At 41.9% G+C, this 19,896-nt stretch overlaps 1 protein-coding gene across 17 annotated transcripts in view; it reads left to right on the top strand.

The window, feature by feature from the left end:
• The window catches only part of ROBO2 (roundabout guidance receptor 2), an 878,643-nt gene that overhangs the window by 837,622 nt on the left and 21,125 nt on the right, over positions 1–19,896 (top strand). For 12 of the 17 annotated variants that reach the window (XM_075263383.1, XM_075263381.1, XM_075263385.1 and 9 more), the window contains 6 exons: positions 1,294–1,336; positions 5,291–5,418; positions 9,998–10,279; positions 12,752–12,874; positions 17,480–17,636; positions 19,101–19,361. In XM_075263383.1, coding sequence (XP_075119484.1) covers positions 1,294–1,336; positions 5,291–5,418; positions 9,998–10,279; positions 12,752–12,874; positions 17,480–17,636; positions 19,101–19,361 — 994 coding nt within the window. The remainder of the gene's footprint in view (positions 1–1,293; positions 1,337–5,290; positions 5,419–9,997; positions 10,280–12,751; positions 12,875–17,479; positions 17,637–19,100; positions 19,362–19,896) is intronic. The other 5 variants (XM_075263390.1, XM_075263397.1, XM_075263392.1 and 2 more) reach the window with 1 other exon arrangement.

Raw genomic sequence — 19,896 nt, 5'->3', positions numbered from 1 at the left:
AACTCAAGAGGAGCAGAGAAGGTGGCAGAGCCCATAGCACCAAATCTTTCCTTTCGCTTTGGGCAACATCACCCTTCCCTTTTCCACCAATGTTCACAAATGTTCCGAACTGCATCCGGTTAACCCATAACGTTATCCCACGTTTCACTGTAACAGATCAATGATACTCTCACATCCACCCTGCTACAGATATGGAGTTGTCATCTGGTCCATCTCATTGAGTTACAGTATCAAGATGTATCACATCTGCATTCAGGTTTCTGTTCGGGGACCCCTTAAATGGAAACCTAAAAAAGCGGATAAATAATATATCATTATACTGTAAACCCATACTGTATACTCATATATAGTCACCAGAACCCAGCATATAAACTCTCCCTGCAAATAGATAACAAGGTCACCCGAATCAAACCATGAATGCTTCCACTGCCGAGATATCACGATTTTTGTCAATATGCAACTATGCACCTTGAAGATACAAGGGAGTCACCGGGGCTCCAAAGAAGTCAGCGGCAACACCCTTGTTTGCATATTTGCAAAAATCTCAACAATAGAGGAAAATACTGTTTGATTCAGGTGACTGTAACCTATCTATGTGCAGGGTTGGGTTAACATACTGGTGACAGATAGGACTCATGGGAGGATCTCCCGCACGGAGATCCTTTGTACATCCTTTGTATGTATACAGGATTTGCAAGCAATGCTTGTAGAGGAGAATACCTCTGCACATATGGAGCCCAGTGCAGCATGCCATGATTTTTTTTTCCATGCAAAATTCAACAGATTAAGTCTTTGCATAAAACCAGAGGCATATGGTGGTAAAGTGAAGACCCAATGGACAGTCCTATAGAGCATGAGCCCTAACAAGCAATGGAGCCCCGAAGGATTCCATGACCATTTCAGCTCTGCTACATCTGTACGCCATTCCTATTCATTGCGCCTGGCCACGCGCCAATACGATTATGCTGAGCTGGGGAAAAAAATGAGTCCTGCGGTCTATATTTGTAATTTTTTATCTTTCCTCTCGGAGCACATACAAACCCATTTGGAAGGAAGCAGCGAAATAAATGATCTTCCTTTGTGTCTGATGAAATCACAGACATGCCTCTTTTTTTTTTTTTTTTTGACGAAGGAGAGGCGCGTCGTCTCTGCGAGCGTTGTATATTTAATATAAGCCGGTTATTTGGTAATGGAGTAATTACTACTAGGATTGCACTCCGACGACCATTGTAATGATGAGCTCGGCATTAAAACATAATTGACTTTGTTTTTCTTCTCGCTTTTAATCCACAGTCACATTTCAGAGAGGAGACGGAGGACTAATGAGTAACGGAAGGTAGGCCGTGAAATTAAAAAGCAATCTTCTAATTGTACACCTCTGTCTTCACGTCCCAAGGCTATAGCGCTATATTCGGAGCAGATCCGCGATTCCAAATATCACCACCCAACCCAACGTCTTCGGACAACATCCCCCGACCCACATGTTTTTGCATTGTATTCCCTGGAAATAAACCCTAGAAATAAACCCGGCGCTATAAGTGATGTGTTCATTTGCAAGCAGAATGTTTATTGCATTAAGCAGATATTAGCGAATGAAGTCGCCGTTGTCCAAGGCCGCTTATTGGCTCCTTCTAAATTGCCCTGAGTGAACAATTACACATAATCGATCACAGAATAAATGATTCATGGATGATGGATAGGCATTGGATTGATAGGACTGAATTCCGCTACTTTGGTTACTCAATTGAAACTGATAAAAGTTGATAGCGCCCCCATATATCCTCATTTACATTCCCTTTGCCAATATGGAGATTGCAATTAGACCTCGGTTATAACTTGCAATCTCTTATTTAATCAATATTTTAGCAAAAGGAGATTAGGCCTAATGAGAGCTCGTGGATGTTGCGAGGACTGTGTCGTTTCTTTATTGCCATTGCCTAGGAAACAGGGTCTTCTCTTAGGGATGTAAAGGAAACCTTTTATTGGAAAACTACAATGATTATTAATGCTACTTAGGAGTCGTAGAAATGCAATGTGCATGGGATATCTATTGCACTTAATATGGCTGAGAAGACGTATCAGTGTATGTGTATAGGAGGTGTATACGTGTAGGTATTTGTGTTTTATTCCCTTAAACAAACAAACTAGATAACATACATGATTTGATTCCCGCTATGTCCCTGAAAAAGTTGGTGTTTTTATTTTCAAAATCCGTCAATCCATTCAAAAGATATGGCCCCTGGAAGATTAGCTGTAATCTAGATCTGAAGCTCCGCATGGGCGGGAACCTTTTTTTTTATTTTTGTAGATTGTGAGCCCCATATAGGGATCACAATGTAGATTTTTTTTCCTATCAGTATGACTTTGTAGAATGGGAGGAAATCCACGCAAACATGGGGAGAACATACAAACTCCTTGCAGATGTTGTTCCTGGCAGGGTTCAAACCCAGGACTCCCATGTTGCAAGGCTGCAGTGCTAACCACTGAGCCACCATGTTGCCCTAAGTGTGGGAACCTTTTATATTCTCTGAGACAAAACAAAAGGTTACCCCCCACTCGGAGAGTCAGAGCTATAACCTTCCAGGAGCCATCCTACTAATATTATAAGTGTGAAAGTTTGTGTGTTTGGATGTTTGGATGTTTGTGAGTTTGGATGTTTGTTCCTCAATCACGCTAAAACGCCTGGACGGATTTGCGTGCAATTTTCCACAAACATAGTTTTCCCTCAGGATTGAGTCACAGGCTACTTTTGGTGCCACTAAACAACATGGCTTCCTAGCAGGAGACTCACAAAAGCAGGACTCGTAGCCCCAGCTATAGACTCACACACACTGCCTGGCATTTCCTGCCTCAACCTGCCTGCACACTCCTTACTGTCACCTCAGGAGTAGCCCTCACTCTACTCACTCACATTTTACATATAGCTTTCCACTATATAACACGTCACATTGTCTGTATCACGACATACACAATACAACACATCACATTGTCTGACACAATACAACACATCACATTGTCTGACACAATACAACACATCACATTGTCTGTATCACGACATACACAATACAACACATCACATTGTCTGTATCACGACATACACAATACAACACATCACATTATCTGTATCACGACATACACAATACAACACATCACATTGTCTGTATCACGACATACACAATACAACACATCACATTGTCTGTATCACGACATACACAATACAACACATCACATTATCTGTATCACGACATACACAATACAACACATCACATTATCTGTATCACGGCATACACAATACAACACATCACATTGTCTGTATCACGACATACACAATACAACACATCACATTGTCTGTATCACGACATACACAATACAACACATCACATTGTCTGACACAATACAACACATCACATTGTCTGACACAATACAACACATCACATTGTCTGTATCACGACATACACAATACAACACATTGTCTGACACAATACAACACATCACATTGTCTGACACAATACAACACATCACATTGTCTGTATCACGACATACACAATACAACACATCACATTATCTGTATCACGACATACACGATACAACACATCACATTATCTGTATCACGACATACACAATACAACACATCACATTGTCTGTATCACGACATACACAATACAACACATCACATTGTCTGTATCACGACATACACGATACAACACATCACATCACATTTGCTAGCCCACCAAACTTTTTAAAGCACTTTTACAGTTTCACACGTCTGTGTCTGCCCAATTCTCAAATCACCGCAGATGAAGTCGCGGGTAAAAGCTAGTATCTTATAAATGAATACAAGTCAGTACTTCCCTATATATGTCCTGCATGCTCTTGACCCATAACACTATATAGTAATCTGAACTCCTCTTGGTCTGCATTATTATACCCGTAGATTGGACAGTATATTCATGGAGACATGCTCAAGACATTTTGGCCATATTTCTTGCCCAGGACTAGTTCCTCAAGCAATAGCTTGTACATAAAATGTGGGATCAGGTGGAAATGACAATGGTGGTGGTTAGAGATGAGCGAACACTGTTCGGATCAGCCGATCCGAACAGCACGCTCCCATAGAAATGAATGGAAGCACCTGGCACGCAGATTTTGCCGGCGGCCGGCCGCTTAACCCCCCGCATGCCGGCGGAGGAATTTGCCATGGATTTGGGGATGGATGCTGCCCCAAATACGCCTCCCATTTTTTTCAATGGGAGGCAGAGATCATAGCAGGACGCGGAAGAAAGAAGTGTCCTGCTCAATCTTGTGGTGGATCCCACCCATGGTGTCCATGGATTGAGACTCACTCCTGATTAGGCCCATTCATCCGGGCCTATTAAGGTGCGTGATGGAAAGCTGATACACTTCAATGGCATCCCATTGTGGCTAGCCCGCACGAAAATATAAGTGGTTGAAAATGTAGAGGCATTTCCTCTTCATTTTCCACCATGTGCCCTTAGGCAGCGTAGAAGTAGATGTTCCTGTTCTAGTTTTCTCTAGTATTTGCTCGTAGACCTCCAAGATGGAAAATTTATGCGTATAGGACCAAAGCAACAGATACGACTTTCCACGTTCCTGAACTTCAACCATGCCATCATTTTTGGTCATGGCCTCAGAAAGGCTTCTTCTGTAGAAGTCAATCAAGTGCATGTTGCTTTCTCGCAAGATCAACCTGATGACCAAGGTCACGATGACTATAGAAGGCGCCGTCTTCCCATCGTCATCGTTGACCTGATCCATATCATTCGTCAAAACCAGTGAGAACCAACTCACCAAAAACGACGAAGGAACTTCCCTTACCTTCAGAAATCACTGCCACCAGAATGCGTCCTAGGATTTAATGAATGAAGTCAAGGAGATTAAACGCGTTTCACAGTAGTTTAATTCCAGCCCGCCTTGTCTTATTCCACAAAGCTCGGAGAGAAAAAAAGGATCAGTTTTGCGGATGACAGGCACATATTCGAAATGTGAAAGGTGAAGAAAAAAGTAGCTTAAAGTCCTGGAAATGACTGTTTCAGAAGAGTCATTGTGAGTGATTGCTCCCTCGAGGTGTTCATTTATCACACAGCCCCACGTAAGGTTTCCTCCCTCGCTGATAGCTTACTCCATTTCCCAGACAATATATTTCATTCCGATTCATGGCGACACCACTGATGATTGGATGAGGTCATTTGCATACGGATTTTTCGTTGTATCGCGGTGGAACCTTTATACCGATCGAGACAAATAACGCCTTTTCTTCTTAACCCTACAGCCGCCCGGGACTTCTAAATCCAAGTGACCCCAACTATCCATGGCTTGCCGACTCCTGGCCAGCGTCTAGCATGCCGGTAAACAACAGCAACAATGGACCCAATGATCTGGTGAATTTCGGGTGTGGAGGTCAGTGCATTCTTACAATGGAGCTAAGCGATGGTTTCGTTACTTTGTCATTTGCCCGCTCATTTCATTGGCTCTTTAAGGGTATGGCGCCAGCAGCCATTTTGTAGGTCAAGTTAGGGATTAGAATAGAGTTCTCCAAAAGTTAGAAATAACTTAACCTATGTAAAGGCAAAAAAATATCAACATAGGCCGTAAAAAATTGGATTTATTTTGATTTCTCAAATTTTTTCAAAGGTTTTCTGGTTTGGAAAATTTATCTTTTAAGGGATTCTACCATTAAACTACCTTTTTTTCTAATGAACAGAAAGGCTATTCGTCTCCTACCTTTAGATGTGGTCTCCGCCGCGCCGTTCTGTAGAAATACCAGTTTTAACCAGTATGCAAATGAGCTCTCCGCAGCAATGAGGGCGGGCCCCAGCGCTGAAACACCAATGAGCGCATCCCCATTGCTGCCCAGAGCTCTTTCCTGTGCAGCCTCCTTCTTCTGCAGGAACTCCGCCTCTTCTCTTCCTCTTGTAGTTCGATACAGGAGCATAGAGAGGCCACCCCAAAATGGCCGCCGGCCAGCTCCTGTATTGAACTGCAAGAGCGGCTACCCCAAAAATGGCCGACGGCCGGCTCCTGTATTGAACTGCAAGAGCGGCTACCCAAAACTGGCCGGCGGTCATTTTGGGGTGGCCTCTCTATGCTCCTGTATAGAACTACAAGAGCAAGAGAAGCCAGAAGAGGCGGAGTTGCTGCAGAAGAAGGAGGCGGCGCAGGAAAGAGCTCTCGGGCAGCAATGGGGATGCGCTCATCGGCCTTTCAGCGCTGGGGCCCGCCCTCATTGCTGCGGAGAGCTCATTTGCATACAGTTTAAAACTGGTATTTCTACGGAACGGCGCGGTGGAGACCACGTCTAAAGGTAGGAGACGAATAGCCTTTCTTAATGCTATTCCGACATGGTAATTAGAAAAAAAAGTAGTTTAATGGTAGAATCCCTTTAAATACCAGGTTCGTAGTTAAATAAGTCTCCCAGGTTGGACTCACACGGAATCTGGTGCTAATTTTGAGACAATTTGCTCCTAAAAATCAGAGAGGCCCTTATGGAAAACAATGGGAAGTAGAGATCAAAGCCGGATGATGAAAAAAGTGGCATGAAGATTAGGGCTAGTTCACATGGGGGCGGTGGGGCGGATTTTGGCACAGGGAGTGATGCGGGGAGCCATGTCACTCTCGGGTCAAAACCCGCCTGCCACGAACGTCACGGTCGCGGCTTCCCCCTCCGGAGTCGGCTCAAATGAATGGGCCGACACTGGAGGTTGCTGCCGCCAGACCGAAGCCGCGGCTCGGTGAGCTGCAGCTTCCGCCTGAAGAAAGGGCAGCATGTTGCCGATAGCGGAAAAAAGGACGCTAGTGGTCTCCATAGACCACCATTGTATGGAGGCAAATTTTGAGCCAAAATACGCTGTCAAAATCCACCACACCTGCCCCCGTGTGAACTAGCCCTTACTGAGGAGTCAGTAGCTTTCCCTGCTCCTGTTCACGGCCGCCTCAACTTAAGGCCGCCAGGGGGCAACTCATATTACATCCATACATTCAGCTTTGCGGTGCAATATCAGGGATGTAATATGTGGTGCCCCCTGGAGGCCTGTGGGAAGTCGACAGTGGATGGGAGTGGGGAGACGTAAGCGAAAAGTGGTGAGTAAAATATTAAAAATAAAAAGTGGCAGAGGGCCGTCCAGGCCTCCTAGGTTCACGGGCCTCATGGCAGTCACTACAACTGCTATGGCGGTAGTTACGCCTATGACTAGACCCCTCTGGTGACGAGAACTGTGATATCTCCAATACTTACCATCCACTACAGTAATTGTGTAACCACCATTGTGCCGCCATTCTGGGCTGTTCCAGCTTCAGTTACTATGATCAATGGGAATTATTGGTGTAGCAGCTTGTGGTCCTGATCCTTGCTATGCAGATCCTCGAGAAATCAAACGTCTACAATTGATCGCCATGACAGAACGTTCCACAAGCCGAGGTTTTTATCCTTCTAGACTCTGCTTTAGTTTTGTGTTAAAGCCAATTACGTAAATACGGGATTTATATCGCAGTTATAAAGGCAATTTATAAGCCGGCTGACGCTATAACTCAATGTATGTTTAGGTTCAATAAACCACAAATGAACCGCAATACAAGGAAGATCGCTACTATTAACGGGGAGCAAACTCAATTAACAATACGTCCTCATTCACTATAATTACCTCTAATAAGCTAGGTTTACTTCCTTGGCTGCAAAGTGTGGAAAAATGAGGCAAATCTAAAGTTACTTAAGAAAATAAAGTGTAATTACATAGGATACTTTGTTACAACTTTACCTGTATTCACAGCAGTGCAGTAAGGCAAAGCAGTAAGTACGTGCTCATTACTGCCCCTTGTTAATACACCCGTAGGATATGTTTTTACATTGTATTTTTGCTGCATTTTGATGTAGACAATACATTGGGTGTATTTGTTTTGTTGCATCTAGATAGATAGATAGATAGATAGATAGATAGATAGATAGATAGATAGATAGATAGATAGATATGGGATGGATAGATAGATAGATAGATAGATAGATAGATAGATAGATAGATATGGGATGGATAGATAGATAGATAGATAGATATGGGATGGATACATAAATAGATAGATAAGAGATAGATAGATAGGAGATAGATAGATAGATAGATAGATAGATAGATAGATAGATAGATAGATAGATAGATAGATAGATATGGGATAGATAGATAGATAGATAGATAGATAGATAGATAGATAGATATGGGATAGATAGATAGATAGATAGATAGATAGATAGATAGATATGGGATGGATACATAAATAGATAGATAGGAGATAGATAGATAGATAGATAGATAGATAGGAGATAGATAGATATATAGATAGGAGATAGATACATGATAGATAGATAGATAGATAGATAGATAGATAGATAGGAGATAGATAGATAGATAGATAGATAGATAGATAGATAGATAGATAGGAGATAGATAGATAGATAGATAGATAGATAGATAGATAGGAGATAGATAGATAGATATGGGATAGATAGATAGATAGATAGATAGATAGATAGATAGATAGATATGGGATAGATAGATAGATAGATAGATAGATAGATATGGGATAGATAGATAGATAGATAGATAGATAGATATGGGATGGATACATAAATAGATAGATAGGAGATAGATAGATAGATAGATAGATAGATAGATAGATAGATAGATAGATAGGAGATAGATAGATATATAGATAGGAGATAGATAGATGATAGATAGATAAATAAATAGATAGATAGATAGATAGATAGATAGATAGATAGATAGATAGATAGATAGGAGATAGATAGATATATAGATAGGAGATAGATAGATGATAGATAGATAGATAGATAGATAGATAGGAGATAGATAGATAGATAGATAGATAGATAGATAGATAGATAGATAGGAGATAGATAGATAGATAGATAGATAGATAGATAGGAGATAGATAGATAGATATGGGATAGATAGATAGATAGATAGATAGATATGGATAGATAGATAGATAGATAGATAGATAGATAGATAGATATGGGATAGATAGATAGATATGGGATGGATACATAAATAGATAGATAGGAGATAGATAGATAGATAGATAGATAGATAGATAGATAGGAGATAGATAGATAGATAGATAGATAGATAGGAGATAGATAGATAGATAGATAGATAGATAGATAGATAGGAGATAGATAGATAGATAGATAGATAGGAGATAGATAGATAGATAGATAGATAGATAGATAGATAGATAGGAGATAGATAGATAGATAGATAGATAGATAGATAGATAGATAGGAGATAGATAGATAGATAGATAGATAGATAGATAGATAGATAGGAGATAGATAGATAGATAGATAGATAGATAGATAGATAGAGTAGTAATGCCATAGATACTTAGCCCTTATTACAGATATTATTTTGCAATATTTCATGGCTATTTAGAAGTGCTGACTTTTGCGCGCAGTTTGTCACTGGGTCCAGACGTGGGGATCACACGCGGTATTGTATACGGTGATTAACGGACACCTTTAGCTACTCAGAGAGATTTACGGTGTCACTTCCAATCATGCTCCAGATCCTCATTGTTTTTTGGGGAGGGGTGGAGGATTTCTAAGATTTGTGGATTCATTTTCTTGTTATTTGTCAATAGAGCAGACAGCTTGACATGAAGTGAAGTATGGAGTCCGTTTCTCTCCCCCCCTCGTGGTGAAATATTCTAAACTTCACCTTCTCACATGAAGGTGTAAGGATGAAAGGATGGTTTTAAGCAGTGGAACGTGAAGGACAAGCGCCAGGCCTGTCACGAATGCTGATAGCTTGGCGCGGGTTGTACATCATTCTTCCTTCATTGGCTCGTGCTTTCCTGTCTCAGCTGAAATGCAAACCTATGGAACGAGCCTTTATATCTTCTATGCTAAGCCATGATGGCGGAGGATTCCTGTGCGTCACTGATTTCCTTCCTACTTGTACCATTCATGTAGATGTCCTGCCGGCAGCGCCAGGCCAGGGAGACAAAACTGCCACAATGTTGTCAGATGGCGCCATATACAGCAGCATCGACTTTACTACCAAATCCAGCTTTAACTGCCCGGGGCAAATAGCACAAACCACGCCGTATGCCACCACCCAGATTCTGCACTCCAACAGCATCCACGAGTTGGCGGTGGACTTACCGGACCCACAGTGGAAATCTTCAGCTCAGCAGAAGTCCGACCTGACCGGATTAGGGTATTGCCTTCCCGACCAGGGCAAAGGAAACAATGGTAAGTCGTAGTCAGATGAAAATTCCCATTTAGTGCATGTTGAAACATTTCATATCATTGGAAGTAAGTGATGGCGGCCGTCACCTCCACTAACGGGAGCAGATTTTTGCTAAATGTTCTCTCTAATAGTCTGTAAAGAGCATAAACCCCTTATAAAAATAAAAAAAAAAAACACCAAAAAAATTACTCATACATATTGGGGTGTCCTCTTTAGGTTGTCAGAAGTTTTGACACTTCCAACAGCTCTCGGTAGGTGGCAAGTGATCTACCAAAATATTCCTATATGGACTGTCACAATAGTTGCAGAATCAAGAATAAAATCCATCGGTCTTGTGCCGCAGTGCCGAGTGTCTATTGGGTTTTCCAATTATAAAGAGTCCTGTGCTCTTGGGCGTAAATGTTACCCAGCAGGGTCAGACTGGCCCACCAAAGTGCCAGAGGATGTCCTGAAGGGTCAAGGCTTTAACACAATAATGGTCCAGCAGAAGACCCCCAAATTTGAAGAGTTCTATGGGAGTTTTGGGGGATAAATCCTTTTATCTGGTGGCCCCAAGGGACCTCAGTCCAACCACTGCGCTCTGCTCCGGAGTGACAGCTCTAACAGCAGGAGAATGCCAGAGTAGGGTTGAGCTGATCTTGACTTTTCAGGATCGATTTTGAAATCCAATTTCCGATCATTTTTCATTCGAACCCGATCTCGATCCCAATTCCGATCCCAATGCAAGTCAATGGGATTTTTTTACTAATCAGAGATCGGATTTTAAAAACAATCCTATTCACTATACAGCATGGAATCTAACAATTGAACGCTTTAATTGTTAGAATACACTCTGTGTAGGGAATTTTTTTTAATCACTAAGTAGCCAGAGGATTTTTTTTTAATCCTCTGGCTACTTGGTCCCCCCTGGTGTCCACTTACCTGCAGAGATGGCTGGTCTGGTGCTCGGTGTTCTCGGTCTTCTTTGCCTCGCTGCCCCCACCTCCCAGGTCAGTATTTAAAGAGCTAGGAAGGTGGGACTTGTAGCTTAGGAGAGTGTGGGCGTGACGTCTCCTCTCCCAGTACCCGCCCACACTCTCCTAACCTGGGAGGCAGGGGACAGCGAGGCGAAGAAGAACGAGAAGACCGAGCACCGGACCAGCCATCTCTTCAGGTAAGTAGCTACTAGAGATGTTAGCTAGTCTCCCATTAGAATGAATGGGAGACTAGCTAGCAAAGCATTGTGGGAAATGATCACCGATCTCGATCCCACCTAAAAAGATTGTGTTCGGGATTCTGATCGTGATCGTGAATTTTTCTCGATCGCCGATCAGAATCCGATTTTTTCCGAACACGATCGCTCAACCCTATGCAAGAGCCATCCCAGAGGAGCAGGAGAGGGGTTGGGGATCACTGACTTCAGCGAGTGCGGGACATTTCACATTGGGGATCCCTAGCAGACACTTGGCATTACGGCAAGAGATAGATTAAAACTTTTTGTTGTTTTACTGCTGCAGCTAGTATGACCATCAATATAGTCATGTTTTAACTGGATAACACCTGCTATCAGGTCTGGAAACCCCATGACATACACTCTCTGATTGGTGCTTTCACTTTGAGTATTTTGGGTGTTTTGTTTGTCCAAATCCATTCAGCCATTCCAAAGATATAAGCCCTTTTAGCTTACATGTAAATGATGGTCTCCTAGCCAAGTGGGCAGTCACAATGCATGACTTACAGTGTACCGAGACCCCACCCCTCCAAAGAAACCACAGTGTTACCACTCACTTGGCTGGTATACCCATCAACACGAAAAGGGCTTATAGCTTTGGAATAGCTGAATGGATTTGGATAAACAAAACAGCACTGATCAAATGATGTATGTCACTGGGCTTCTGAAACTCAGCTGGAGGGGTCAAAAGTGCTGACAAACTCCCTTACATTTGTTTCTGTAATAACCAATCAGACAGCTCCGTCTAGCCGTAAAGGTGCTAATATGTTTTACAGAAACAGCGCCACTTTGGTTGACAGGCTGTGTCAGGTATTGCAGCATTTACATTGCTAAAGATGAAATGTAATACCAGTCATAGCCCAGGGGTGGCATTGTTTCTAGAATCAAAATGATATTTAATCAAGAACAACCCCTCCGATGGCATAAAATGGCAGCCATTCGGGGGCCTTGGAAAGCTATATGGCAATTCTGATGGGAAATGGGATGGTGGCCATAAAAGCTGGAACCAAGCTTTCCTAAGATAAGATCTAATTGAATTTAATCAGTTTGGCAATTTGAGGAGGATAACTCAACATCTGGTGTTTTTTTTTAAAGGGGAAATGGTCTTTAAATACCCCTCCCCCCCCCCCCTCCTAGTTCAATGTCCATTTTAACCTCCTGCCTCCACCGCCTCCGCTTTGATTGCAAACTGCATGTGACGCATGAGCTTACGCTTTGTACTAATCACATGATGCCACGGTGACCTCTGCCCTTTAACCCTTAGCCTTACTTTACATTCCCGACTATCGTGCTGAGGGATTGTCAAATAGAATGCCACACAACCAGTCACAGGATTTCAGCACCACCAGCTCACACAACAGCTCTGAAAGAAGCGGCAGCCTTTCAGGTCGGTGTCCATTGTGTCATAGAGGAACCTGTATCTCCGATGTCTGATATAACGCTTATTGTATGCTCTAATATGTGTGTGTGGTCGCTTAACTCAATCATTGCATGGGGCAGTCTGGGCTAATTCTAATGATGCAGTATGCATATGATCCGTCATTGTCTTACATTGCACAATGTTCTCCTAATACCTCTATGGAACCATTTCTGCTTATCTGTCGGAGCACTTAATCACTGAGCCACTCTTACCCCAACCTCACACAATACTTAATGACTTTGTATCTATTTATTGTTACACTTTGCTTCAGTCTCCATCAGTTCTGGTCGTCACCTGTTTTCAATAGGATCTATCGTGGACAACATTGGATTGGGATTCCTTAGACCCACCAGAGAAGATTACTCTAAAGACCCGCCCCTCCTTATAATTGACAAATCCATTAGGTCTAATAGGGTATTTGTAATGAACCCATACGAAATAGACCTGTTCTAAAACCAGAACGTTCTAATGTCCAACTGGGGGGCTATCTGCTGGATTTTTAGGACCTAGTTTTATCTCAGAACATGGGCCTGCCAGTCCATCCTTGACCATGGATCATTGAGATCAATGGGTGAGAGAACCTACTGTCACATGATCAATTGGGGCATAGGGTCATTCTAAAGTAGAGAGCCACATAGAATGAATGGCTTCCACTTTGCCGTACTAGCCCCTTGGCCATACGTTTGATAAGAGTAGGTCTTCAAGAGTTTTTGGCCAGGATTAGAGATGAGCGAGTAGTATCCGATCGAGTAGGTATTCGATCGAATACTACGGTATTCGAAATACTGGAAAAATTTGATGCAGAACCAGCGTTGATTGGCCAAATGCTATACAGTCGGCCAATCAACGCTGGTTCTTCTCCTACCTTTAGAAGTCTTCTCCGTGCAGCGTCCCCGCGGCGTCTTCCGGCTCTGAATTCACTCTGCCAGGCATCAGGCCTGGGCAGAGCCGACTGCGCATAACCGCTCTAAAAGAAAATGGCCGCTTTGACTTTAAAGAGGACTTTTCACCACTTTTGGGCACATGCAGTGTTATATACTGCTGGAAAGCCGACAGTGCGCTGAGTTCAGCGCACTGTCGGCTTTCCCGATCTGTGCCCGGTGTAAAGAGCTTACGGTGCCGGTACCGTAGTGCTCTATGGTCAGAAGGGCGTTTCTGACCATTAGCCAGAGACGTCCTTCTGCCTCGCGGCGCCAATCACGCTGTGCTGTGGAGCGGGGAGGAACTCCCCCCTCCCGCTCCTGATAATGCTCGTCTATGGATGAGCTGTGTGAGCAGAGGGAGGGGGCGTTCCTCCCGGCTCCACAGCACAGCGCGATAGGCGCCGCGAGGCAGAAGGACGTCTCTGGCTAATGGTCAGAAACGCCCTTCTGACCATAGATCACTACGGTACCGGCACCGTAAGCTCTTTACACCGGGCACAGATCGGGAAAGCCGACAGTGCGCTGAATTCAGCGCACTGTCAGCTTTCCAGCAGTATATAACACTGCCTGTGCCCAAAAGTGGTGAAAGGTCCTCTTTAAGCGGCCATTTTCTTGTAGTGCGGACATGTGCAATCGGCTCTGCCCAGGCCCGGTGCCTGGCAGAGAGAATTCAGAGCCGGAAGACGCCGCGGGGATGCTGCACGGAGAAGACTTCTCGGAGAATCCAGCCCGACCCTCACTCGTGGACTTGGTAAGTTCTATTTGATTGAATGTTGCCTACCCCTGAAACGAGCATTTTTCCCCCATAGAGTATTATAGGATTCAATATTCAATTTGAGTAGTCGAATATTGCGGGGCTACTCGAAACGAATATAGAACATTGTACTGTTCGCTCATCTCTAACCAGGATGTCTTCAATTCAAAAACAGTTCTTTGCGAGACACCCCTTTAATAGAAACAAAACAAAATTGTACCTATTATAGTATCAGCCCATTCGGGTCCTTGCACACTTGCCTTGTTTAACCCGTTCATCTGGTCTGTTGTAGGATCAGAAGAGCAAATGAAACAATAAAGATGGAACCCCATTGTTTCCCTTTCCCATTGGCCAACAAAAATGTTGTGTTTGCCGGACTTTTTTGTCTGCAATTTTAGACAATTTTTACAGTAGTCACTATTACCTATTGTACAATAGTCATAAACCTTTGCATAAGTAAAGCCATTTAGTCATGGAATAGAAAAGTTTACTTTGTAATATAAATCTGATTTCCATTTTGCACCAGTCTCCTACTATATGAATGCAGTCAATAGTGTAAACAATGGGTCCTTTGATTCCAGTTGCCATGGATAAGTCCAGGGACATATAAAATTCTGTAGTGAATTAATTGTTTTCCTGTAATAATATAAATCATTGGTATGCCTAGCTTTTTCATACTTGTGTAGACTGTAAAATACATTATCCTTACCGATTTATGTAAGTATACATGACCCTGGAAGTTGCCTTGAAAACTGGAATGAAAAGTTCCATTGTTCCACTGATCTCTGCGTTTAGTAACCTGGAAATTGGTAAAATAAAAGCTAATATCATGCTATTAGGTGACCTTTTATCCCTCAATACAATTCTATTTAGTGGTTAAAACTCTCATAAAGAAGAAACTCTCAGATTTTTAATGGATCTTACAATTTCTTGGATCTAAGCAGAGGCGGGGCTTTTGAAAAGGAAGCCCACCCTTGAGGAAACATGAGATTAATTGGGTATAATGAATGTGAAATGACTTTTGTACTAAAACTTTTCTAAAGTAAGTATAAACCCTTGGAGAACCATTGAAGGATAAGCAGATGTACATGAAGATTCTTCAGTATCGTTAGAATTATTTCCTCTAACATACTGAATATTTCCTATGGATTCTTTAGCAAAATACGGCAACCTCATTAGGGTCTAGGACTAGTGTCATAAAACACAAAGCAGAATGGACATGGGGAATATTAGGCATTGGCAGCATCTCCAAGGTGAGGCTTGTAGAGGTGCAGCACAGTATATTGTCTGGAAAGTTATTATATCAGTGGGGCCTACCAAGTACCATACGGGGCAGATTTACTAATACTAGTAATTCTAAGATATAAACTGTGCACACTAGGGTTGAGATTTCAGGATCGAATTTAAAATCCAATTTCTGATCATTTTCCAGCCAATCCTGATCGCGATCATGAAATTTGGTCGATCGCCGATCGGGATCCGACCTTTTCCAATCCCGATTGCTCAACCCTAGTCAATGCTTCTCTATGGGAAAAGTCACTTTTAGGTTGAGCCGATCTTGAGATAACTTCTGACCTCGATCCCGCTGGAAAAGATCGGGTTGGAATTCCGATCGCGATTGTGAAATTTACTCGATTGCTGATCGGAATCCGATCTTTTCCGATCCCGATCGCTCAACCCTAGTGCACACTTAGACTAGACAGTTTTATAATACACCAGATTTACAACAGGGGCTCGTGCTGGTTGTTAGATTGTCTAGTCTAAGATGGTGTTCACATGTAGAAATTTGACGCTGAATTTGAGGCCGAATCTGAATTCATTTCAATGGGAAGCAGAAGCTGATTTTTTTTCAGCTAGCTGAAAATATAAGCGTCCTCTTCGTTCTTCAGGCGACTTCCGTCTTAGAACTCTCATTGGTATAAATGTAAAGTGGAAAATACACTGTGAAAAACCTGACTCGGAATTGGATACAGAATTTTGCCAAAATCTGCTTATGGAATTGGATTTTGACCCTGCCCAATAAAATACAACAAGAAAAATATAGTGGCACTCTGCGTCAAACTCTTCTTCAAATTCAGCTTTTAAAATCTGTCAATTCCTAAAGCGGAATTTTACTGCTTGTTAAATTTAGCGTCAAATTCGTTAGTTTATATCACCGATGAATTGGCTTAGATTGCGACAAAAAAAAAAAAAACATCCTAAGCCACAGCCCTTTATTACTCTATTCCTAAACCGCTCCCACCAGTAGGAACACAAACTTTCAAAAAGTGTCTAACAAATCTGGAGCAAACAGGGTTTTTTTGCATACATTTCACTAGAACTATGCCTGAGGAAGGGATTCTGGGTAAAAAATATGCAAATCTATTCTCCAGGATGTAATTAGGAGAACAGTGCACTCTGTACGCCGCCCTCTAGAGGGCAGCATCCTTAACATCATGCATGACTCAGTTAATAAGTCTAATATCATGATGCGGATTTAATTGCCAAATTAGTCATTCTATTCCAAAAGGAACAGATTCCCAGCTATGGACAGGCTGTTTGGGCCTATTGGGCCTCCTCAGCATAGTGCAGGGACACTGATTTGGCAGAGTGAGAGACTATAGACCAGGGTCAGGGGATAATCGTACACATCAGGGAGAGTGTGCGGGGATGTGAGATATCCCGAAAGCTTGTAATCTGTCATCATTTTTAGTTAGCCATTAAAAAAAGGTATCAACTACTCTCAATTTTTTATATTTAGAATTCTGATACATGTTCAATAGTAAATCTGCCCTAACATATTTTTGCATTATTTGATCCCTTTGTTTTCTCTGACTGTTTTTTTTTCTCCATTGGCAGCCATGTGTTTTCTATATGTATTACATATCTGTGTTTTCTTTTGACTTTTCCCAACAGGCGGGAAAGGAGGGAAGAAGAAAAAGACCAAAAACAGTAATAAGTCTCAAAAAAATAATGGATCTAACTGGGCTAATGTTCCACTACCTCCACCGCCCATCCAACCTCTTCCAGGCACTGAGATAGAGCATTATGGCTTAGAACATCAGGAAACAGGGTAAACTTAGATTCAGTAGTCTTATTGAAATTGCATTTTTTTTCCAACTATGATGAAAAATGTAATATATTCCAGAATACTCATTTCATTTTTTTTTAAAAATTCAATGAGAAATGGGAAGCCACAATGACAGGTAAAGAAAAACTGATCACTTTTGTATTCTGGGAAGAAATCCAATAAGTGTTCTGTTCTCCTGCAGTGCCTCCACAGGGAAAGTGAGGTATTGCACAGCTAGCATTGAAATCAAAACATAGAGACATCCAAGGTCCTCCAGGGCCTGTATCATTAAGTAAAGGACGGAATCTCTTGTATCTTTCTTCCATTCTATTCCTAAGTCTTTATTACATTGTACGTTCATTTTTAGAAAAAAATCTAAGAACACATTTTGTACAGTCAAATTTCCATTTAACTTTTAGGTCAACGCTCTTTTCTTCTATGTTCCAGTTCGGCCGAGACTATTTTTAAGGGATTAGAGGTAGTTTATTTTTAAACTATCCTAGGAGCGTCTCCGAACACAGTTTGATATCTTTTATTCCCGCAGCGAAAGACTTCTTGATTTTTAATACCTAATGGGATCTTTGAGCTGTGTCAAACTTTGAGATTTTGAAGGATGTGACCTATAATTTTTGAGATTCCCAAAAAAAGAAACAGAATTTCAGAGAAGGATTCTATTTATTACTTTGATATTTAGAAATGTAGCGGAAATGTAACTAGAAATTCATTTCGAGAAACGTAGGGAAAATCGAAGTAAGGAAAATTTAACTAATTTTATTAATTTATTCTCCTTAATGAATTGGTCAAGGACAAAATGTATTTGAATTTAAAATGAATTAAATTTAAAAAAAAAAATTGAAAATGAATATTTAAACATTTGCAATCCGAGTAAAGTTTAATTCTATGATGTTTTATGTTGGAAATATTAATAAAAGATTTATGAATTGTTTAATCGAAAATGGAGCTTTATTCCCAATTTGACCAATTATTCCAGCCTGAAGTACCATAGATTGGTTAGTTTTTATAGTATTGGGGAACGGGGGATAGAATGTATACATCTGCCTAAATTAAAGGTTTTCAACAATAAGTGGCGACCCCTGTACAAAGGCAGTACCATGGTGGGCTCACCATTCGCTCACCTGGCCTATAGTTATATGGCAAACTTTTTGGTAACTTTTTTGAAACATTTTAAGTTTGTAATTTGCATGTGAGTAAACAATAGACTTCCATATAAAGTAGCTGACCCCTTCCTTATTTAAAAGGTCCACTTAAGTCATGGGGAAATCTGGAATTACATTGTATTCAAGGATAATATAACCAATTATGTACCTGGTTCTCCAAGAGCTGGAAATGGAGAACAGATTTTACATTAGTATAGATTAGAACAGATTACTTTATCAGTTTGTAACTATCTATTGCTCCTTCTATCCTGTATATAAAGATGATAGAAACCTTGTCTTTTACTTCAAGGTATGACAGTGATGGATGGTGCCCTCCCCTACCAGTCCAGACATACTTACACCAAGGGTCCGATGATGAACTAGAAGAGGATGACGATAGGGTTCCTACTCCTCCAGTACGCGGCGTGGCGTCTTCTCCAGCCATCTCCTTTGGCCAACAGTCAACAGCAACACTGACGCCATCACCGAGAGAGGAAATGCAGCCCATGCTCCAGGCTCACCTGGATGAACTGACCAGAGCCTACCAGTTTGACATTACAAAGCAGTCCTGGTAAATATCTATGTACAAGCCTATTATACTTTTACAGCAATGGGTCTACAACACAGCCAGTGTATGACTGGTTGACTATTGATGATATTGTATGGGGCTCCATGTGATGGAAATGCTTCGTTTATGAACTTTTTATGCTGCTGTTACTTGGGCTGTGATGACATCATCTCACCAGCTCTTTTAGTGTGATATCATCATCTACATACTATAGAAACACATACTAATGTGTTAAAGGGGTTTCCTGGACCTACATCTTAGGATAGGTCATCAACATGTAATCGGGGCCAACCAGCCACCACCCAAACCCCCCTCCGATTAGCTGTTTAAAGAGACCACCGCACGTGTGCAGTGGTGTCTTTCTTGTGATGATGACATCACATTCATGACGTCACAAGGTACACCCACAGTTCAGTCCTATTCAAAGTGAATGGAGATGAGCTGCACTACCAAGCACATCCTCTATGTTATGTATGGTGCTCTGCTTGGTATTCAGTGAAGAGACTGCAGTGTTCACCTGGATGAAGCCACCTCTTAA

This window comes from Leptodactylus fuscus, chromosome 2 (genome assembly GCF_031893055.1).
Source record: "Leptodactylus fuscus isolate aLepFus1 chromosome 2, aLepFus1.hap2, whole genome shotgun sequence".
Lineage (NCBI taxonomy): Eukaryota > Metazoa > Chordata > Amphibia > Anura > Leptodactylidae > Leptodactylus > Leptodactylus fuscus.
This window is presented reverse-complemented; position numbering and strand designations above follow the sequence as displayed.